The sequence below is a fragment of the Panthera pardus genome, unplaced genomic scaffold (genome assembly GCF_024362965.1).
Source record: "Panthera pardus isolate Hobbes unplaced genomic scaffold, ASM2436296v1 HiC_scaffold_18, whole genome shotgun sequence".
NCBI lineage: Eukaryota > Metazoa > Chordata > Mammalia > Carnivora > Felidae > Panthera > Panthera pardus.
Genome location: NW_026526743.1, coordinates 13,095,748 through 13,118,652, shown reverse-complemented (window position 1 = coordinate 13,118,652; position 22,905 = coordinate 13,095,748). Strand labels below are relative to the sequence as shown.

Sequence of the window (22,905 nt, the reverse complement as noted above, 5' to 3'; positions counted from 1 at the left end):
GCCTCCTAAGCTCCCTCAAGCTCCCCCTCCTGAACAGCACCCCCACACGGTTTCCAGCCCCCCGCCCCCGCCTCACTGCGGAGGGAGGGGCTCTGGGCCCCCTGCCTTATCGTGGCGGTTTGCGGGGCTTTCCCCCCACCCGGTGTGTCCACCTCCCACAGCGCAGCCCGCTTCCTGGTGGCAACACCCCCACCATGAGGGGGTTTTCGGGACTCTCTCTCCCTCAGCGCCCCCTCCTCGGAAGCGCCACCCCCCACCGCGAGGGTCTCCAAGCTCCTCATTGCGGGGTCTCCGGGATCCCCCCTTCCGCAGCGCTCCCCCTCGTCGGCGGTGCCGCCACTTTGCGGAGGCTGGGGGGCGGGGAGGACAGCTGCAGTACCGGGGGCGGGGCCGCGGGCCATCCGTCAGGGCGGCGGCGCCCCTGATTGGCCGGCGCCGGCCCCCCCGCGGGCGCGGGCATATGAGGAGGCGGAGGCGGCGGCCGCCGCAGACTCAGTGCGGGAGGGCTGCCGGCCGGACGGACGCGCGGACCGAGGCGCGGGCGCTGCAGAGGCCCCCCAGCCCGAGCCCGCGCCTGAGCCCGCCCTGAGGCCTCTGCCCCGGCCCCCGCCCCGCCCGCCCGCCCCTCTCCCCCGGAGCCGCCAAGATGGGGGTAGGTGCTCGGGCCGGCCGGGCCGTGCGTGTGTGCGACATTGTGGGTCCAGTGTCATTGGGTGTCTGCGGGGGGGGTGGGGGGGCTGGGGCTCCGGGACCCCTGCGCTCCGCGGCCAGGTCTGCGTGACCCGGCCCGTCCGTCTGGTGTGCCCCGGTTGAGCGTGTGCACGGGGCCGCCTGGGGCCGCGGGGTCTGTGGCGTATGTTGGCGTGTCTTTGTGTGCGGGGTCCGAGGGGCACCGACCGGCCCTCGGCATCTCTGCCTGACCTGGTGTGGTGGCATGCTCCATCGTACGTGTGCGTGTGCGCGTGTGTGAGCTCCTGGCTCTGTCAGGTCCTGCCAGCACCGTCTGCCGGCGATCGGGCGGCCCCAGGTTGTGTCTGACTGTCTGCAGTCGTGTCTGGGTGTGTCTGAGAGCTGGTGTTTGTGTCTGGGGGTGTTGAAACCCCTCCGCTTCCCTGGCCGGGTGGGGACAGGCCCAGGCTATGGGATGAACACCAGATGACCTCTCTTTCTCCTTCCAGGCCTGGATGGGGGGGCTCCGCAGTGCGGCGCGTGGCCTGGGGCTGTGGTGTGTGTCCAGCCCCTAATCTGGGGAAGCTGATATGGGGGGGCTGGGAGAAGCAGGAGAGCCATGGCAGGGAGACTGAGTGCCTGGCTGAGGGCGCATGTGTGCAAAGGTGGAGGGTGGGGGGTGGGGGGAGTGTATCGTGCATGTCTGGCTATGCCCTTGCCTCTGTGTCCGTGTGTCCTTGTCTGTCTGTGAGTCTCTCCAGCAGATGCCGCCTCCTTCCCTGGCTGACCACCTGATCCCCTCTGCAGCCCTGGATTCCTCCCTGCGTGTCTGGGGCGGGGCCATGTGGGGGAGAGTGGGAGAAGGAGGAGGGTGGGCTGGGCTGGGTAGGATGAAGACAGAGGGTCCGGATGGGAGAGACTAATGGAGAGGGAGTATGAGGGATGGGGAGAAAGATGGCGGATGAAGGCTGATGGGCCCAAGGATGGAGGTGGGGGGTGGGGCTGCAAATCTGTGACTTGGGGTGGGCGAGGGGGATGGAGAAGAATTGGATGGGGAGAGGACTGGGAGGGAGAAGGGGGGAGGTGAGAGTCAGTGATGGCTTCCAGGTAAGTGGAATGGAAGGAGGGGAACTGTGGGCAGATTAGGGGAGAGGACTGAGGCTGTGTGCCCCAGAGAAGGAAGGGAGGCATTAGGAAAAGAAGGGGACAGAAGAGAGGCTCTTTAGACATTAGAGGCAGAGAGGCAGAAACATATGGAAAGAGCGAAAGAAACAGGCAGAGACAGAGAGAGATGCTCCGAAAGAGCCAGAGAGAAAGAGACGTAGACACAGAGACAAAGACATGGTCAGAGAGACATGCAGAGACATGGGTGAGACAAAGACATGGAGAGGCATACAGAGACAAAGAGAGAAACTGAGTCTGACGTTAGGAGACCCAAGGACAGACATTTCCTACCCAGACATGACCAAAGTCAGCTTGAAGGATGGGAGGAGGAGGCAGAAAGCAAAAGGGGAGGTGGAGGAAGAGATGCTCAGAGATGAAGGCCCCAGACACCCTTTTCGGGGGGGGGGGGGAGGCTGGCCAAGGTGCAGAAGCTGCGTGAGCTAAAGGGTGTCAGGGGGAGGCGGACAGCGGAAAACGGTGAGGAGACGCAGAGACTGGCTGCGGCGAGACAGGCGTGTCCCCCACCCTCAGAGGCGCTCCCGCCCCGCAGTGCGCCCATCTGGGCCTCCTGCCTTGACTGGGAAAGCCTCGGCTCCCCCTCCAGCAGATGGAAGCCCGCCCCCAAGGGAGTCTGGTCATAGCAAGGGCAAGCAGGAGCCAAGGCTCGCCTGCCAGGGACTGGGGTGTCCCCACTCCCTCCTCCCTCAGATCCAGGAGTCCTGCCCCCAGCCCCTCCTCCCTCAGACCCAGGAGTCCTGCCCCCAACCCCTCCTCCCTCAGACCCAGGATCCAGACCCCCAGCCCCTCCTCCCTCAGATCCAGACTCCAGCCCTGCACCCCCTCCTCCCTCAGACCCAGGAGTCCAGGCCCCCAGCCCCTCCTCCCTCAGACCCAGGAATCCAGGCCCCCAGCCCCTCCTCCCTCAGACCTAGGAGTCCAGGCCCCCAGCCCCTCTTCCCTCAGACCCAGGGGTCCAGGCCCCCAGCCCCTCTTCCCTCAGACCCAGGATCCAGACCCCCAGCCCCTCCTTCCTTAGACTCAGGGGTCCAGGGTCCCCAGCCCCTCCTTCCTCCAAATATTTTCTCCTAGCTTTTCCTGAGGTTTCAGGGGTGGGCTGCTGGTTTTCTCCCCAACTCCTGCCAGGCCCCCATCTCTCTCCTCTCCTGTGTTCCCCTTCATTTCTCTACCTTGACCCCGTGACCTTCTGTCCCACCTCTCTCCATCCATGGGTCCACCCCTGTGGGGAGGTAAGACCCCTCCTGGCTCCGGGAATGGAGATGTGCCCTCCCTGTCCCCCAGGCCTCTGTGCTTTTGAGTCAGACGCATTGCTGCTGCAGGGCTGGCCCGGGGCCAAGCCTCCCTCCCACCCCCCGAAACTCTCTCAGAGGCTCCTGGGCCTCCAGGCCGCAGTAACCCCCAGGCTCAGCCTCTGGGTCTGGGGGCAGACGGCAGGCAGCTCAGCCCTCTACAAGGTCACGAGGGGATTAGCGCTGAGCTGCCTGAGCCTGGGATCCCAGCTTGGCTCTGGGCCCGCAGGATCCGTCAGCAGCCCTCTTCCAGCACCTGGCCTGGCCCCGCCTCTCCTGCCAGCCTCCAGGGACACTGCCTTCTCCATTCGCCCAGGCTCCCGGACTAGAACCTCACTCACCCCCTCGCACTGCATCCAGTTCAAGCCAGGCCTGGGGCTTTTGCGTCCTGCCTTTCTGCACCCCAAATCGTAGCCACCTCCTAGTCTGTCCTCCAGAGACCTGACCTTGCCCATCGCCTGTACAGAACTGTCCGTGGCTCCCACCGACCCCCAAGAGGGAGGCGAGGGCTCACAGCTTGTCAGTTAAGGCCCTCAGGACTGGCTGTATATCCAGCCGGCCACCATCCCTGTGCATAGCAGACTGCTTCCTGGGCTTTTGTCCCAGCTGTGACCCAACACCTGCACCTTTCCTCTCCATTCCTGCCAAGCCTGTGAGGTCTCTTGAGATTTGCTGGGTCCTTTGAGAGACAGAGACCGAGACATCCATGGAGCTGGGGAAAGGAGCCCAGGAAAAGAGCCGGGTAGAGAAGACAGGGAGAATGACATAGTGGGGAGATCTGGAGCTGGAAGGACAGTGATGCCATGGCAGACCCGAAAGAGACAGACAGACGGGAAGGTTGCAGAGTGAGATGGTGAGAGGTAGACAGGCAAGGTGCTTGAAACAGGAGATAGGGAGCGACACACCCAGCATTCCAGAGAAGAAGACAGCTCAAGAGATAAAGACAGAGACACAAGAAGGAGAGGAACAGAAATAAGGACGGAGAAAGACACGGAGACAGAAAATACTGATATACAGAGACCTTCTGAGATCCCACAACACTTCGACTTGGAGAGAGATGAGAACCCAGAGACAGACTCAGCCAGGCTCGGGGAGAGATGGTTCAAGAGACAGAAACGGACATTATATGAGACAGAGAGACATAAAGAGCCAGAGATCAGACAGACAGGCAAAATTATACAGAGACACATGCCAAGAGACTCAGAAGAAGAGAGACAGATGACATAAAGTGACAAGGGAGACAGATCAGGGAAAGAAGCAGCCACAGAGAGACGGATGGAAATATGAAGAGGCAGGAGACAGACAAAGCAGAGCAGTAAGACAAGAGAGGCACAGAGACCTGGAGAGACAGATCCAGAGACAGAGACAGACAGACGTAGCAAGAGATGGACGCTCGGGGAGTTTGGACAGGCCCAGAGAGAGGGAGAAAGACCCGCAGGAGTAGGCACAGAAACAGAGAGAAGCACAGACAGACCCAGACGGAGACCCTGGGGGACAGAGACCCAGAGATAACATGGAGTCAGAGATGGTGAGGCCAGTTGCAAGAGAGAAGACCCACGGTTCTGAGAGACACCCCCACAGAGACACAGGGCAGAGACAGGGAGGTGCAGGTGAGCCCTGGGAGACAGACTGAGACCCCAGACCCGCACAGAAGCAGGCAGGGGTGAGAGTGGGGCACGGAGGGCCGGTGTCCCCCTTGTAACCCCTTCTCGCCCGCAGTCTGGTGGCTCTGACAGCTATCGTGTCGCCACCTCGCAGGACAAGAAAGATGACAAGGGCTCGCCCAAGAAGAGCAAGGGCACCAAAGACCGCAGGGACCTGGATGACCTCAAGAAGGAGGTGGCTATGGTAAGCCCCACGCTTTGTGCCCGCGCACCCTCCCAGACAGGAGATCCGGGCCGGGGATGGGCCTGAGGCTCTCAGGTCCTGCTCCTCCCCGGAGAGGCTCTCACCGCCTCCCCACAAACTCTCGTTCCCCAGACAGAGCACAAGATGTCCGTGGAAGAGGTCTGCCGGAAATACAACACAGACTGCGTGCAGGTGCGGCTGGGCCTGAGGGGGGAGGGGGCTGGGGGCCGGGACCCCTGGGTGCCTGGGGTACTCGTGCAGGTGGGGGTGCCAGGGTTGCTCAGGGAGGGTTCTGTGTGAATCCTGTGTCTCCCAGGGTCTGACCCACAGCAAAGCCCAGGAGATCCTGGCCCGGGATGGGCCTAACGCACTCACACCTCCACCCACCACCCCGGAATGGGTCAAGTTCTGCCGCCAGCTCTTCGGGGGCTTCTCAATCCTGCTGTGGATTGGAGCCATCCTCTGCTTCCTGGCCTATGGCATCCAGGCCGGCACAGAGGACGATCCCTCTGGCGACAACGTGAGTGCCCTCCCCCCTGCCCTGCGCAAGGGCCCATGCATTTAGGGGCACGCATCCTACCCTGCCTCTCCCACCCCTCCAGACTTCTCAGAGCCCAGTCTCCAACTCTTTTCCCATCTGACTTTCATCATCACTCGGTGAGGGAACCAGAGAAGGTATGAGGAAAACCGAGGCTCAGAAAAGCCAGTAACTTGTCTAAGGTCACACAGCCAGATGCGTGAGCTGAGGTGCTATCCTAAGGCTTTGTGATCTCAGTGGCCTTGGGGACAGGCTCCACCAGGTGGTCATGGCCTGAAAGATACCCCAAAAAGTGAGTACACCCATGTAGAGAGCCAGGCGTGCCTACCTGCTGGTCTGTCGTGACCCATCACCCAACACAGGGGACACACAGGGGGGGCCACAGTCTCAATAGACACTGTGCCCATAAACACAGAGCCACACACTGGCTACGTAGAGATCCTCGCACACGCACATGCACGCACACGCGTGCACAATATGCCTGCAAACACATATGAAGTCAACACAGTCACGCCTGGACAGAGATTCAAACACACCTGCCTAGTGCAGACACACAGGCACACAGACACACAGACGTAGACTGACAGACACAGGAATAAATGAATAAATAAACGAATAAATAAACGAATAAATAAATAAAACTTAAAAAAAAAAAAGAAAGTGAAACCTACAGGCAGATAGACACAGAGTCTCAGACCTAGGCAGACAGAGAGAGACAGAAAGACAGAGATCTACATACAAAGTCTCAAACACAGCGCCGTGAATTTAAAGCCAGGCATGCAGGCAGTCGGACAGACGGACACACTGACCTCAACACCGACAGACACGTGGCTGGATAATGGCATACACTCAGACTCTCTAACATAGGCAGAAAGATAGATGGACACGCAAAACAGAGACACGGACTGACCCATAGACTCAAACACACCCATGTGCAGAAAGAGGGTCTCAAACACGAACGGGCCGACAGACACACGGACCACGCAGCCTGCGGCCAGACGCACAAATACAGACCCTTCCCCCTCCCCCCACTGACGCATCGTTCCCTTCCCGGATTCTGCAAATGTCAAGGCGAGTGGCTCTGGGGTGTGACCCTGTGTCCCCCCACAGCTGTACCTGGGCATCGTGCTGGCAGCCGTGGTCATCATCACCGGCTGCTTCTCCTACTACCAGGAGGCCAAGAGCTCCAAGATCATGGAGTCCTTCAAGAACATGGTTCCCCAGGTGAGTGGAGCCCAGGAAGGGGCCAGCGGGGAGTCGGAATGCGGGGGTGAGGTGTGCCATACAGCCCCAGGCAGAGAGCCGGGATGCTGACTCTTCTCCCTTCTGCCCCCAGCAAGCCCTGGTGATCCGGGAGGGTGAGAAGATGCAGGTGAACGCTGAGGAGGTGGTGGTCGGGGACCTGGTGGAGATCAAGGGTGGAGACCGAGTCCCGGCCGACCTGCGAATCATCTCGGCCCACGGTTGCAAGGTGGGCTTGTCCTCCCTGGAGCGGCTCCAGTGTCCGGGATCCCAGCCCCTCCCCCCGCAGACCCAGGAGTCCTGCCCCGAGCCCCCTCCTCCATCAGACGCAGGGGTCAAGCCCCTAGCCCACTCGTCCCACAGACCCAGGAGTCCGGGCCCTCAGCCCCTCCTCCCTCAGACTCAGAAGCCCAGACCCCCGGCCCCTCCCCCCGCAGACCCAGGAGTCCAGCCCCCAGCCCCTCCTCCCTCAGACTTAGGGGTCCAGACCCTCAGCTCCTCCTCCCTTAGACCCAGGATTCCTGCCTCCAGTTCCTTCCTCCTTCAGACCTAAGAGTCCAGGCCCCTAGCCCCTCCCCCCTCAGACTCGGGGGTCAAGCCCCTAGCCCACTCCTCTCTTAGACCCAAGAGTCCAGGCCCTCAGCCCCTCTTCCCTCAGACTCAGAAGTCCAGACCCCCAGCCCCTCCCCCCGCAGACCCAGGAGTCCTGCCCCGAGCCCCCTCCTCCATCAGACGCAGGGGTCAAGCCCCTAGCCCACTCCTCCCTCAGACCCAGGAGTCCGGGCCCTCAGCGCCTCTTCCCTCAGACTCAGAAGTCCAGACCCCCAGCTCCTCCTCCCTCATACCCAGGAATCCAGCCCCCAGCCCCTCCTCCCTCAGACCCAGGAATCCAGCCCCCAGCCCCCTCCTCCCTCAGGCCCAGGAGTCCAGGCCCTCAGCCCCTCCTCCCTCAGACTCAGAAGTCCAGACCCCCAGCCCCTCCTCCCTCAGACCTGGGGGTCCAGACCCCCAGCTCCTCCTCCCTTAGACCCAGGATTCCTGCCTCCAGTTCCTTCCTCCTTCAGACCTAAGAGTCCAGACCCCTAGCCCCTCCCCCCTCAGACTCGGGGGTCAAGTCCCTAGCCTACTCCTCCCTCAGACCCAGGAGTCCAGGCCCTCAGCCCCTCCTCCCTCAGACCTGGGGGTCCAGACCCCCAGCCCCTCCTCCCTCAGACCTGGGGGTCCAGACCCCCAGCTCCTCCTCCTTTAGACCCAGGATTCCTGCCTCCAGTTCCTTCCTCCTTCAGACCTAAGAGTCCAGACCCCTAGCCCCTCCCCCCTCAGACTCGGGGGTCAAGCCCCTAGCCTACTCCTCCCTCAGACCCAGGAGTCTAGGCCCTCAGCCCCTCCTCCCTCAGACCTGGGGGTCCAGACCCCCAGCCCCTCCTCCCTCAGACCTGGGGGTCCAGACCCCCAGCTCCTCCTCCTTTAGACCCAGGATTCCTGCCTCCAGTTCCTTCCTCCTTCAGACCTAAGAGTCCAGACCCCTAGCCCCTCCCCCCTCAGACCCAGGAGTCTTGCCCCCAGCCCACTCCTCCCTCAGATCTAAGAGTCGAGGCCCCCAGCCCCTCCTTCCTCAGACTCAGGGGTCAAGCCCACATCCCCTCCTCCCGCAGGACCCAGGAGTCCAGGCCCCTGGTCCCCACCCCTCAGACCCATCAATATCTTAGACCTTGGCAAGAAACCTCTGCTTCCCACCTTCAAGAGCCCAACCTCTAGCCCCCCAGATACCGCTCACCCACCCAGGTTTCCAGGCTTCTAGCTGTGACCTCCAGGGATACAGGCTTCGGCCCCGGTGTCCTCTGGACAAATGCTCCCTGATCCCAGGGCTGAGCCCTTTTTCCTTTCACCCACCCCCAGGTGGACAACTCCTCCCTGACTGGTGAATCAGAGCCCCAGACCCGCTCTCCCGACTGCACACACGACAACCCCTTGGAGACTCGGAACATCACCTTCTTTTCCACCAACTGCGTGGAAGGTGAGGCAGGGTGTGCCGGGGGCACCCAGCTTGGGGCAGGGCTGGGCCACACGGAGGGATGTGCATCTGGGATTCGGGGTTCCTCTGAACTTCACTGAGACCCCATCCCCACCTCAGCCTAACCCCCTCTGACCCCACAGGCACGGCTCGAGGTGTGGTGGTGGCCACGGGTGACCGCACCGTCATGGGCCGCATTGCCACCCTGGCTTCGGGGCTGGAGGTGGGCAAGACGCCCATCGCCATTGAGATAGAGCACTTCATCCAGCTCATCACCGGCGTGGCTGTCTTCCTGGGCGTCTCTTTCTTCATCCTGTCCCTCATCCTCGGATACACCTGGCTTGAGGCTGTCATCTTCCTCATCGGCATCATCGTGGCCAATGTCCCGGAGGGCCTGCTGGCCACTGTCACTGTAAGGCCCGGACTCCCACGTCTGAGGGAAGAGGGGGGCGGGGGGCCTGACTGCAATTTTCCTGATGAGGACAGGTTGCACACCGAGGGCCCGGCCTCCTAGATCTTGGACGACGGGGCCTGGGGACTCAGAAAGCCTGCCTCACAAAACAAGCACACAAGAATCTTGAGACACATCACAAGGCCTAAGGGGCTCGCGGTCCTGGCCCTTTTTAAATTCACGTACAAAATTAAGAAGTACGCTTTCACGGTAAAAAGTCTAAAGGATACATGGAAATAGTTAAAAAAGAAAGTAGCGGTTCCCCCCACCCTCCCACTGCCCAGCAGGTGCGGGCATATCCCAGCGTGTGGGCAAATGCTGTTTTCAGGGTGCATAGAAGGGACTGTCCCAGGAATCCTGATCTGCTCCTTAATTCTCTTACTTTTTTTTTTAACGCTTATTTATTTTTGAGAGACAGGGAAAGTGCAGGGGAGGGGCAGAGAGAGAGAGAGGGAGACAGGATCCAAAGCAGGCTCTGCGCTGTCAGCAGAGAGCCCGACGCGGGGCTCGAACTCACGAACCGTGAGATCATGGCCTGAGCCGAAGTCGGACGCTCAACCGACAGAGCCACCCAGGCGCCCCAATTCTTTTACTTAATATATCCTGGAGCATTTTCCATATTAGCGTGTTCAAAGCTAGGGTAGGTCAAAGGCTTTTTATAGACATGGCGTGTGCATACCTGGGGGCGCGCGTACAGACGCACAGGCTGCTGAGTCAGCATGGACCTGTGTCAGCCATACCCAGATCCAGTTCCCCAGAAACCCCCTCAAGACCGTATTCGGCTTCCCCCTGCACCCCCCACCAGCCCAAAGGTAACCCCTTAGAACCCCGGCTTCTAAGCAGTGTAGTTTTTGTATTTCATATCGACAGAATGATTTAGCGTTTGTTCATTTTTGAGAGACAGAGCATGAATGCGGGAGGGGCAGAGAGAGAGGGAGACACAGAATCCGAAGCGGGCGCCAGGCTCCGAGCGGTCAGCACAGAGCCCGACGCGGGGCTCGAACTCACGGGCCGCGAGATCATGACCCGAGCCGAAGTCGGACGCTTCACTGACGCTTAACTCTTTCACGGGCCATCCCGGATTGTCTCTGGGCCTGGCGGGTGGGTTGTTGGTGCTCACGTTGCCGGTCCAGCCCTGCGGCCTGCCTCTACCTGTGACTTGCCGGCCCTTGGACGTCCCCTAGGTGTGTCTGACGCTGACCGCCAAGCGCATGGCTCGGAAGAACTGCCTTGTGAAAAACCTGGAGGCCGTGGAGACCCTGGGCTCCACATCCACCATTTGCTCGGACAAGACGGGGACCCTCACCCAGAACCGCATGACGGTTGCCCACATGTGGTTTGACAACCAGATCCATGAGGCTGACACCACTGAGGACCAGTCAGGTGAGAGTGGGGCCCAGGCAGGGACCGGGGTGGGGGAGGGGTCTGGCCCCCGAGACGCCGTGACCTGTGACACATGCCTCCTTCAGGGACCTCGTTCGACAAGAGCTCGCACACCTGGGTAGCCCTGTCCCACATCGCCGGACTCTGCAACCGTGCCGTCTTCAAGGGAGGTCAGGACAACATCCCCGTGCTCAAGGTGCGTCCAGCTGCCCGCCTCGCCTCGGCCCTGCCCACGCCCACCGCCCACTGCTCGGCGCTCACAGCCCTCTTTTCCCCTAGAGGGACGTGGCCGGGGATGCCTCAGAGTCTGCCCTGCTCAAGTGCATCGAGTTGTCCTCTGGCTCCGTGAAGCTCATGCGTGAACGGAACAAGAAAGTGGCCGAGATTCCCTTCAATTCTACCAACAAATACCAGGTACTCTGGGCCGCCCGGGAGAGCGAGCCTGGGCCGCAGTCTCTAACGCCTATAGGTGGTCACCCCTGCCCCGCTGCCCCCTCGTTTTGGGCCAGTTACTAACCTCCCAGAGCCTTGGTTTCACCATCTGTAAAATGGGAATGATAGTATCTACCTGGTTAGGTAAGGAACAGGCAGACCCAAGAGTGAGAGTAAGGTCTCTGCCACAGTGGGAGGCAGAGGAATGGAGGTCATCCTGCAGCAGGGAGTGAGTACCGGCCAGAGATCTCTCATTCATTCAACAAATACATTTTTTTGAGCAGCCACCGCATGTCAGGCACATACATTTTAGGTGCTGGTACCTGTGGCAGTGAGTGAAGCAGGAGAGTCTCCCCTCACATGGAACTTGTACTCTAGTGCTAGAAGACAGACGATGACAAAGGCAGGAGGAGATACAGAATATGCCAGCTGCAGGTGTCTGGGGGAAGGCTGTGCTAGGCAGTGGGCCCAGCATGTGCAAAGGCCCTGAGGCAGGGGTTTCCTGATGTGTCTGAACAACAGCCAGGCAGCCAGGATGATGGAGCAGTGAGCCAGGGCAGTGGGTGCCTGGTCGGGTCCCATTGGGCTTGTGGGCCGTGGGGAGGACTCAACTGTGACTCTAAGAGGGACATGAGCCACGGGGGGGGGGGGGGGCTCTGAACAGAGGAGAGATGGGGCCTGACTCATGTTTTTTAAAAGAATTTCATTGAGGGGCGCCTGGGTGGCTCAGTCGGTTAAGCGTCCGACTTCAGCTCAGGTCATGATCTCACAGTTCGTGGGTTCAAGCCCCAGGTCGGGCTCTGTGCTGCCAGCTCGGAGCCCGGAGCCTGCTTCGGATTCTGTGTCCCTCTCTCGCTCTGCCCCTCCCCTGCTCATGCTCTGACTCTCTCTCTCAAGAATAAATAAACATTAAAACAAATATTTTTTAAAGAGTTTCATCAAGGTATAACTCGCATACCATAGGCCACCCACGTAAAGTCTGTAATTCCGCATTTTGGTATATCCACAGATAAGTGGAATCAACCACACGACCACGGAACATTTTATCACCTCGAAAGGAGGCCCCATCACTCCTTAGCTATTGCCCGCCCCCCCCCCCACGTCCCCCATCTCCCCGATCCCTAAGCAACCACTAACCTACTTTCTGTCTCTTCTGTGTTGACCTATTCTGGACATTTCATAGGAACAGAATCGTATGACACGTGGCCTTTTGTGACTGGCGTCTTTCACTTAGCGTAGCGTTCTCAGGGTTCATTCGTGTTGTAGTGGGTGGGCAAGCAGACCTCTGCACGGCGGGATAATGTTGCATCGTCTGGATACTCCCCATCTGGTTCATCCCGTTCCCCTGCTGATGGACATACGAGTTGTTCGCCCCCCTGAGCTACTGTGTCTGACGCTGTTGGGAATGTTCACACACGCGTTTCTGTGCAGACGTACAGACCTTGCCTGTGTCTCGGGTGTGTACGCCTCGGGAATGGCTGGCCCAGATGTGACCCCTACATTGAGCCTTTTAGGGGACTGCCAGACCTTTTGGCAAAGTGGCTGCACCGTTTGCCACTGACTCACGCTTTGTGGTTTTCTTCTTTTAATTTTTTTTAATGTTTATTTTTGAGAAACAGAGAGAGAAATAGAGCGTGAGCAGGGGAGGGGCTGAGAGAGAGGGAGACACGGAATCCGAAGCAGACTCCACGCTCTGAGCTGTCAGCACAGAGCCCGACGCGGGGCTCGAACCCACAAACCGCGAGATCGTGACCTGAGCCAAAGTCGGACGCTTATCCGACTGAGCCACCCAGATGCCCCTGCCTCACGTTTTTTAAAGGAGCCTCCTAGCTGCCTTGGGGAGGCGATATGAAGGGCTGGGGTGGGCAGACACAGAGACTCAGTGTGGAGGCTGCTGTGATATTCCCTAGGAGAGATGGGGGGGTGGCCGGAGGGGGAGGGCAGGGGGGGAGGTGAGGAGAGGTCAGAATCTGGGTGCGTCTGAGAGGTGAGCTGAGCGGATTTGGTGACAGGTCAGATGTGGGGTGAGAGGCAGCTGGGTGAGGCAGGGAGAGAGACACACATCCTATGGGTGGCTGAGATCTCTGTGAGAGAGACCCATGGGCAGAAATATCTGTGAGATGGAGAGACCGACATGGGCAGGGGTGAGCCGAGATCTCTGTGGGAGACTCCAAGGACCAGATGGAGCACTCGGGTAGGGAGATTTGGGCAGTGCCTTCCGAGGGAGCCCCAGCTGTGGTCTGTCCTACCACCCGTGGCTCTGAGCTGGAGGGGGGTTGGAGGTGGAGAGGGGAGTCCTCTCCCCCAGCTGGGGGCGGGCAGCTTCTTCTGGTCCTGAGACGTCCCGGCATGCTCACCCTCCACCCTCCGTCCTCCGCCCTATCCACAGCTCTCCATCCACGAGACCGAGGACCCCAACGACAACCGATACCTGCTGGTGATGAAGGGCGCCCCCGAGCGCATCCTGGACCGCTGCTCCACCATCCTGCTGCAGGGCAAGGAACAGCCACTGGACGAGGAGATGAAGGAGGCCTTCCAGAATGCCTACCTCGAGCTCGGCGGCCTGGGCGAACGAGTGCTTGGTGCGCTCCACGGGTGGGGCTGAGTTGGGGCAGGGGCTGGGCCAGCTCCGGGGGGCCCTTGAGGGTGTGGAGGGGTGTGATGCCGCCCAGAGCCTGGCTCAGCACAGCACCTCCCAGAATGCACCATGAATGAATGAATGAATGAGTGAATGAATGAAGGAGAGGGGAAGGCATGTTCAGGAAATAAATGTTGACAGACTCTCCCGCCGGCCGGGACTGTCCAGACTGCGGGGACCCTGACGGCTGGGAGCTGTGGGCGGGAAGCACGGAGGTCCGAGGCTGGAGCCCTCACGCCCCCCACCCGTCCTGCCATCAGGTTTCTGCCATTACTACCTGCCCGAGGAGCAGTTCCCCAAGGGCTTTGCCTTTGACTGTGACGATGTGAACTTTACCACGGACAACCTCTGCTTCGTCGGCCTCATGTCCATGATCGACCCGCCCCGGGCCGCCGTCCCCGACGCAGTGGGCAAGTGCCGCAGTGCCGGCATCAAGGTGTGGCCTGGGGCAGCCGGGGAGGTGGGGCCGGGGCCCCGGGGGCCGGCAGGGAGGCTGGACCGTCTCCACGCCATGCCCACAGGTCATCATGGTCACGGGTGATCACCCCATCACGGCAAAGGCCATCGCCAAGGGCGTGGGCATCATCTCCGAGGGCAACGAGACTGTGGAGGACATCGCTGCCCGGCTCAACATTCCCGTCAGCCAGGTCAACCCCCGGTGAGCCCGCCCCTGCCGGCTCAGGCTTCTGCCCCCACCTGGCCTCCCACTGGGACCGCCTGTGCCCCTTCCTCCTGGGTCTCCCCTGTTGACACGGCTCCTGGGTCCTGCTCCCCCTCCACGTGTGAGGACGGACAGCTTGGTGCAGGGCCGCGTGCCAGCTTCCCTGCTCACGGGCAGTGTGACCCTGGGCAAGTCAGTTATACTCCCTGAGCCTCGGTTTCAGAACCTGGTCCTCTGCCTCTCCTGTGTGGCGTGGGTTGGGTTGGCCTGGCTGTCCGTCCGCTAATCCCCATGAGTCCTGAGCAGCTCTCTGCTCTCCCCAGGGATGCCAAGGCCTGTGTGATCCATGGCACCGACCTCAAGGACTTCACCTCTGAGCAAATCGATGAGATCCTGCAGAACCACACTGAGATCGTCTTTGCCCGCACGTCCCCCCAACAGAAGCTCATCATCGTGGAGGGCTGTCAGAGACAGGTGGGCTCAGCCTGAAGTCCCTCAGGGGCCAGGACTTCTGGTCCCTGATGAGGAGGGGGCTGGGGCCAGGCCCCTGGGCGTCATCCTCACTCTCTTTCCCTCCAGGGAGCAATCGTGGCCGTGACTGGCGACGGCGTGAACGACTCCCCTGCCCTGAAGAAGGCAGACATCGGTGTGGCCATGGGCATTGCCGGCTCTGACGTGTCCAAGCAGGCAGCAGACATGATTCTGCTGGACGACAACTTTGCCTCCATCGTCACGGGTGTAGAAGAGGGTGAGTTGGCCGGGGTGGTCCTGGAGACCGGGCTTCCTGCATGAGGTCGGAGAAGGGCAAGAGGGACCCATTCGGCTGCAGCCGAATGACGGTGGGGAGACACCAGAATCCTCCTGAGCCCCGGTGAAGCCTCAGCTTGTCCGTTCAACCCCGTGGGGTTGGGGGCTCCCTGGCGGCGGGGCTGTGCTGACGCACTTCTGGGTCCCAGCATCGCCCAGCGCAGGCCCAGTTGGGTGGGTGATGTAGACGTGGAAGCATTTTAAAAATACCTTTAAATGCAAGGACGGGGAAGCAGAGGGTCCTTCGGGAGCCCTGTGGAGCCCCCTCCCCCAGCCCGGGGTCAGGGGGCAAGGAAGCTTCCCAGAGTGGACAGGGATCGCTATACGGAGCCCCAAGGGCCGAGTTGGAATGTTCACGTAGAGTAGTGGCAGGGAAGGGAGTTCTGGGCCGAGGAACAGAATGCACACAGGCGAGGCGGTGTGAGGGAGCGTGTGTGGGGCCGGGCCTGGTGTCCGGGGTGGGGGACACTGAGGGCACTGCCCCCTGATGGGCCTCTCAGTGTGGCCACAGATGGGGCTTGTTCACAGTTAATTTTATTCCGATCACCGGAGGCATTCCTGATAATTATAGGAAATGAAGACAAGCATTAAGCCGAAAATTAGAATCACCCATAACCTCACCATCCAGAAATAGTCACTATTCATGCTGTGGTGCATTTTCTTGCAGTTTCTCTCTCACATTTGAAACGTTCCCCAATGCGAAAAATAACGCATGATCAAAGGGAATCTAAACAGTAAAGCTGCGCCTAAAGTGACAAATGCCCTTATCCCTTGTCTCCTTTGTCCCAGAGGACGCCCCGGTTACCCCTTTCTTATTCCCCAAGTCGTCTGTGTGTTCACAGTGCGCACATCTGTGGATACACCGTTCACACTTTCCAGGCATCTACTGGGCTGGACAGACGGTGTGAGCAGAGCGGACGTGATTGGCGCCCCCCCTCAAGGAGGCGGGAGCGGCAGCTTTTAACAAATTAGCAAACAGACTGTAACATAACAAACCTAGTTGTAAATTGTGACAAGCCCTAAGGAGCAACCCGGTGGGGGATGCTATGTATCAAGGGTCCTGCCTAGATTGGGGGCGGGGGGCAAGGAAGGCCTCTCTGAGGTGGAAAAAAACCCCACAAAGTTTAACTTCCAGTAGGGGAAATTCCAGGTAGACCGCACAGCAGAGCAAAGAGCCTGGTCACCATCCACGACAGCTCATGGCCAATCTTGTTTCGTCTCAGCAAACACACTGGATCATGTTGAAGCATACTTATTTACTTGTGGGTTTTGTTTGTTTGTTTGTTTGTTTGAGAGAGACACAGAGCATGAGCAGGGGAGGGGCAGAGAGAGAGAGGGAGACAGAATCCGAAGCAGGCTCCAGGCTCTGAGCTGTCAGCACAGAGCCCGACACGGGGCTTGAACCCACGAACTGTGAGATCATGACCTGAGCCGAAGTCGGACATTGAACCGACTGAGCCACCCAGGCGCCCCTATCTATTTGTCTATCTACCTATGTATTTATTTTGAGAGAGACAGAAAGTATCAGTGGGGGAGGGGCTGAGACAGAGGGATAGAGAGAGGATCTCACATAGGCTCTCTGCACCGTCAGCGCAGAGCCTGACATGGGGCTTGATCTCACGAATCACGAGATCGTGACCTGAGCCAAAGTCAGACACTCAACTCACTGAGCCACCCAGGGGCCCCGCGTCGAAGCACATTTCAATCATCATCCCCTCCTTCGATACTTCAGGATGAGACACCAGACGTTTGGGGAGAGCAGAGCATGTGTGGCAGGAATAGAGCCCCGTTAGGGTTTCGTCGCGTCCCCTCCAGCCCGTATCTCCCTTCCTAAAAATAAGCACTATAGATTAGTTTTAAACCTCATCTAAGTGGAGTCGTGCCGCATGAACGCGTTTGTGTTACGTTTCACTCAACGTAACGTCTGTGAAATTCATCCACGGGGTTGGGTGTGTCTGCGGCTGGTTCCTTTTTCCTGCTGAGTGGATGGACCGTAGTTGGTTTATCCACTCCCATGCTGATGGGCATTGGGGTCGGTTCAGGGTTTTGGCTATGGTGATAACGCTATGGTGGACCTTCCTGCGCTTTTTGGTGGACGTAAACACTTCCTTAAACCTAGGAGTAGGATTACAGTGGGGGGAGGGGTGGTTAGCTTTAATACAAACTGCCAAACAGTTCTCCAAAGTGGTTATATTTCGAGAATGTTTGAACAGGGCGTCATGGCTGGATGTCTCCATGGGAAGGTGGGCAGGTGGGAGGGTAGATTGGAAAGGACTCGGGGACCAGGCAGGGAAGGGGCCAAGGGCCAGGGTGCCCGGGATCTGAGCCTGTCCCTTCCTCAGGCCGCCTGATTTTTGACAACCTGAAGAAGTCTATCGCTTATACCCTGACCAGCAACATTCCTGAGATCACACCCTTCTTACTGTTCATCATGGCCAACATCCCGCTGCCTCTGGGCACCATCACCATCCTCTGCATCGACCTGGGCACTGACATGGTGAGCCCCAGCCACTCTCTGGGCCCCGGGAAGGGAGGGTCCCCCACTCCCAGCTCATGTGACCCTGCCTGCCCAGGTCCCTGCCATCTCCTTGGCATACGAGGCTGCGGAGAGTGACATCATGAAGAGACAGCCCAGGAACCCACGCACGGACAAGCTGGTCAATGAGAGGCTCATCAGCATGGCCTACGGGCAGATTGGTGAGGACTTGGGGACCGCACCTCATTTATGGCTGGATGTGCAGGGCCTAGAGCCTGGCCCAGAGCGAGCACTCTGAAACCCTGTGTTGGATGAGTGGGGAGAGAGTAGGACTTGGTGCTGGAGGTTTGGAAGGAGTGACTTACAGATGGGTGCTGGTCACCAAGGTGGGGCCGGTACACCTGGAGGACAGGCGTGGGGGTGCTTCTGAGGAGCACATGGGACACGGAGTGGCAGGTCAGGGTTGGCCCCAGGCTGGCCACTGCAGAGCCCGCTGCCCCACCCGCCTCCGTGGTGGGAAAGACAAGATCAGCCCGTGAGCGCTCTGAGGGCAGGAGTGAGCCCCAGCCCCTCCCACCTCCTCCTCAACCTGCTGCTGGAGGTGATGTGTGCAGAGCCTTTGGAAGTGCTGAGCTCCCCATTGCCAGGAGTGTTCCAGAAAGCAGAGGCTTCATGGTGGTGGTCAGAGGCCTGGGGAGATCACTCCTGCACTGAGGAGCCTGTTAGACCGAAACGCGGGCCTTCTCAGGGATTCCCTGATGATCAGGTGGCCTGGCTCAGGTGGGAGAGAGCCTCCAGGTGAGACCCTTCCCTGAGGCTCCAGTCCCAGGTGCCCACCACCAGGTGGCGCCCTCGGGTTGCCATCCGGGAGCCCAGCCTCAGATGAGGCTCGGGCGGTGGGTTCCGAGGCGGCCTCACCGACCTCCCAGTGGGAGTCCCACGGGGCCTCATAGGTGCCCTGGACTGGCTGCCGGCCCCTACCTGAGCTTCTCCTCATCTCCTCCCCACCCCCAGGAATGATCCAGGCTCTCGGTGGCTTCTTTTCCTACTTTGTGATCCTGGCAGAAAATGGCTTCTTGCCCAGCAACCTGGTGGGCATCCGGCTGAACTGGGATGACCGAACCGTCAATGACCTGGAGGACAGTTACGGGCAGCAGTGGGTGAGTGAGCGGGCCCCGCAGCATGGGGGCCTCCCGGTCAGCGCTCAGCGCCCCTGCCCACGACAGGAGCCCGGGGCCGGCTGTCCCAGCCACGCAGGGCTGCTCCCTAGGACGGCCCCTCTGCCCCAGGGGCGCCGTGAAGGCCTCTGCCGGGTGCTGGGAGCCCCCTGGCACTCTTGGCTCAGCCCACCGAGGTCCTCGCGTCCCCTGGCCATGCTCTGCCCCACCAGGCGGGACGCCTTCGCCGCCTTCTTCTCCGTCCCTGTGTATCCCTTCAAAGCCTGGCTGGTGTCCGTTGTCCCGGGAGCCCCGCAGGGTCTCCGGTTCCTGGTGGACAACTGAGGCCACCATTAACTTCTCTCCTTCCCCGTACAGCCCCTGCTCTTCCCGCAGGGCCACGAGCCAAAGTGGGGAGGCCCCACCTGGACAGTCGCTGCTTGCCCTGGGGCCCGGGCAGGGGGGCACGTGGGCCCCAGGCGCTGACCGCTTGTCACCGCTCTTGCAGACATACGAGCAGAGGAAGGTGGTGGAGTTCACGTGCCACACGGCCTTCTTCGTGAGCATCGTGGTCGTGCAGTGGGCCGACCTGATCATCTGCAAGACCAGGAGGAACTCCGTCTTCCAGCAGGGCATGAAGTGAGGGCTGGCCGCCCGAGGCCCTGTTCTCTGTCCCCTCTGTGTGTCTGTCTGTGCCTCCCCTCGCGCGCCGTGTCTCAGCTTCGGCCTCTGAGTGATTTTCTCTCAAGTGGTCCATCTGTCTCGGACTCTCTCTCAGTCTGCCTCTACGTGTGTGTCCGGGGGCGGGAGTGTCGCGGGCTCTACCTCTCCGCGCCTGTCTGCGTGTCTCTTGCTCTCTCTGTCTCTCTGCCTTGATTTTTTTTTTTTTTTAGTTTTTTTAATGTTTATTTATTTTTGAGAGAGAGGGAGAGAGAGACAGAGCGCGAGCAGGGGAGGGGCAGAGAGACGGGGAGACACAGAATCTGAAACAGGCTCCAGGCGCTGAGCTGTCCGCACAGAGCCCGATGCGGGGCTCAAATTCACAAACCGTGAGATCATGGCCTGAGCCGAAGTCGGACGCTCAACCGACTGAGCCACCCAGGCGCCCCGTCTCTGTCTTGATCTTTCTGTGCTGCCATCTCTCTGCCTCTGTCTCTTCTCGTCTCTGTCTCTGTGTGACTCCGGGTCTGCCTGTCTCCGTCTGCCTTTGGGTGTGCCTGTCCCTGTGGGGTTGGGGGCTGGGTTAGGTTCTCTGGGTCCAGCCCTGCCTGTGCCTCCAGGAACAAGATCCTCATCTTCGGGTTGTTTGAGGAGACGGCCCTCGCTGCCTTCTTGTCCTACTGCCCAGGCATGGACGTGGCCCTCCGCATGTACCCTCTCAAGTGAGTGCCCCTCCCTCCCACAACCCTGCTCCAGGAGCCTCTGAGGAGCCTCCCCTGCAGGACATCCTCACAAGCCCCACCTCTCCTGGTGTCTCTCTGGGCCCCACCTCTGTGCCCTCCATCATAGTCCCTGTTCTTTTTATTATTATTATTATTGTTAAGATTTCATTATCTTTAAATCGTCTCTGCACCCAACGTGGGACTCAAACTCAACAACCCCGAGATCAAGAGTCACACGCTCCGCCGACTGAGCCCGCCAGGCGCCCCGCAGGCCCTGTTCTGATGCCACTGAACCTGCCCCCTGCGGACGTCCTCACAGGGGGGCAGCCTGCAGGCCCTGGCCAGGGCACCCCTCGCCTGTGGGCCCAAAGGGCAAGGGGGGATCCCCCCAGGGTGGCATTCCTGTTCTCCAGACTCTGCAGCTGTGTCCCCCATTATGACCCCTCACCAAGGCCCTCCTGCCCTCCCCTCTCCGCAGGCCCAGCTGGTGGTTCTGTGCCTTCCCCTACAGTTTCCTCATCTTCGTCTACGATGAGATCCGCAAACTCATCCTGCGCAGGAACCCCGGGGGTGAGGGGGCCCAGCGGGTGGAGGGGGGAGGCTGGGGGGCAGGGGGGCAGGTGGAGGCGAGGTGGGTGGAGCCCTGTGCTGACCTCTCTCTGTGTCTCCCCCACCTCCCTCTGTGCTGCCCCTCCGCCCCTTCCCCGCTTCTCTCTCCCTGGCTCTCTGGTCTCCCTCCTCTCCGTCTCTGTCTCTCTCCTGTGCCCGTCTCCATGTCTCTCTCTGTTTCTTTCTTTCTTTGTCTCCAGGTTGGGTGGAGAAGGAAACCTACTACTGACCTCACCCCCCCCACATCGCCCATTTCTTCCCTGCCCCCCAAGCCCAGGACAGCCCCCACCAGTCCCCCCATTTTGTATTCTGGGGGAGGGGCCCTCTCTCCCCGTGGCCCCACCTTGACCCTCACCCCCTCAACTTACCTCCCGCCTCCCGCCCTCTCTCCCCTCTGGCTGGCTTCTCTCCCCGCCCCCCCCCCACTTCCCCCCTCTCTTTTCTGTGTCTCTGTTCCTCTCCCTCTCCTCGTCCCTTCCTCCCTGCCCCCACCCAGCCCCCTCCCTGGGCTCTTTTTTACTCCCCCTCACCCCTGGCTGATGCCATCTCTGGTTCTGGACAATTATCAAATATATCAGTGGGGAGAGAGAAGTGTGTGTTGTACTTGCTTTCTGGCCCTGGGGTGTGGGCGGGCGCTGGCACCTGTTGCTGGGTGATTCACGAAGCTTCAGGAATTTTGCCTGGCACGAGCTTGGGAGCCACAGAATCTCGGAGTCCTCGAGTCATGGGGTTTTAGACCCAACCAAGGCTAGAGTGAGAGCAGGTTGAATTGGCCAGGCAATGGGATTATGGGATCAGAACAGGGAAGAGGAAGGGAGTCTCGAAAGCCTCTCGTATCAGAGTAGATGGGGAAGGGACGGGGCAATGCCGGTGACAAGGACAACGACCACGATGGTGATGATGGTGATCCGTTGAGTGCCCGCTCTGTACTCTGCCCTCTTCTAAGCACTCTGTGTGCATCAGCTCATTCAGTCCTCACAAGGTGTGAGACACAGAGGGAAAATGACTTGCTCAAGGTCACACAACTGAGAGGTGACAAATCTGGGATCTGAAACTAAGATGTCCAACCTCTAAGTGCTGTGTTATTCTCTCACTCTTTTTATTGAGATAAGTTTTCTGTGAAGTGCAAAAATCTTAACTCTTAAGGGCACAGCTCGATGATTTAAAAATTACACTGCAGGGTGCCTGGGCGGCTCAGTCAGCTGAGCATCCAACTCTTGATTTTGGCTCAAGTCATGATTCCAGGGTCATGAGATCGAGCCCCATGTGGGGCTCTGCTCTGAGCGTGGAGTCCGCTTAAGATTCTCTTCCCTACCCGCCCCCCCCCGCCACTCTCTCCCACTCTCTCTCTCTTTCTAAAATAAAATTAAAAAAAAATTACATTGCATAACCACCACCCGGATCAAGGTTATGTTACATTTCCATCCACCCAGAAAGTTCCTGCCCCTTTCTAGTCAGCAGCCCCCACACTTGTTCTTGGACTTTCATAAAGGAAATCTTACAAACATGTTGTCTTACGTGTCTGCCTTCTTGTCCTGAACACATTGTCCCATGTATCTGTAACTTTGAGAGCCACTAGAAATAGGAACGTTGTAACAGTGTCTTCCGATGAGGACACATGTATGCATCTCTGTTGTACAGGGTACACGCTTAGGAGTGGGGTTGCTGATCATGGCACAGACTATGTTTGGCTTTTTTTTTTTTTTAATGTTTATTTATTTTTGAGAAAGAGAGGGAGACACAGAATCCCAAGCAGGCACTGTGCTGTCAGTGCAGGGCCCGATCTGGGACTTGAACCTACGAACTGTGAGATCATGACCTGAGCCGATAGCGAGAGTCAGACGCTCAACACAGCCCAGAGATGTGAGTCAGAGGAGGGCCTGGGGCCAGATCAGGGCCCACCTGCCTCCCGGCACGGGTGTCTGGGTGACCAGGATGCCGAGACCCTCCGTGAGTGTGTGCCCAGGCCCACTGCACCAATTACATTTTCCTACATGAGCGCATAGTGGTCTTTTCTGTAAAAGGGAAAATGGTCTTCAGATTTGTTTCAGTTAGCCAAAACAGATACTAACGTAAGTCTTTCGTAGAAGTAAAGTAGTGTAAGATGAGCTCTTGGAAAGCGGGGGA

The 22,905-nt window shown here is 59.4% G+C and overlaps 1 protein-coding gene across 5 annotated transcripts; it reads left to right on the top strand.

The window, feature by feature from the left end:
• The first annotated feature begins 479 nt into the window (after positions 1–479).
• ATP1A3 (ATPase Na+/K+ transporting subunit alpha 3) lies at positions 480–21,369 on the top strand. Of its 5 annotated transcripts, none has more exons than XM_053905851.1 (23): positions 480–652; positions 4,899–4,988; positions 5,121–5,180; positions 5,305–5,508; positions 6,637–6,750; positions 6,863–6,997; positions 8,668–8,785; positions 8,926–9,194; positions 10,418–10,616; positions 10,703–10,812; positions 10,896–11,030; positions 13,438–13,630; positions 13,947–14,122; positions 14,208–14,344; positions 14,671–14,821; positions 14,927–15,095; positions 17,497–17,651; positions 17,728–17,851; positions 18,645–18,790; positions 19,296–19,426; positions 20,068–20,169; positions 20,648–20,739; positions 20,979–21,369. In XM_053905851.1, exons 1-23 carry the CDS (start codon positions 647–649, stop codon positions 21,005–21,007), a joined length of 3,045 nt encoding a protein of 1,014 aa, XP_053761826.1. In that variant the 5' UTR covers positions 480–646; the 3' UTR covers positions 21,008–21,369. The 5 variants fall into 5 exon arrangements, with proteins under 5 accessions (XP_053761826.1, XP_053761824.1, XP_053761825.1 ...); XM_053905849.1 differs by having other exon boundaries at positions 4,860–4,988; XM_053905850.1 differs by lacking the exon at positions 480–652 and adding an exon at positions 1,638–1,658.
• Positions 21,370–22,905: the final 1,536 nt, after the last annotated feature.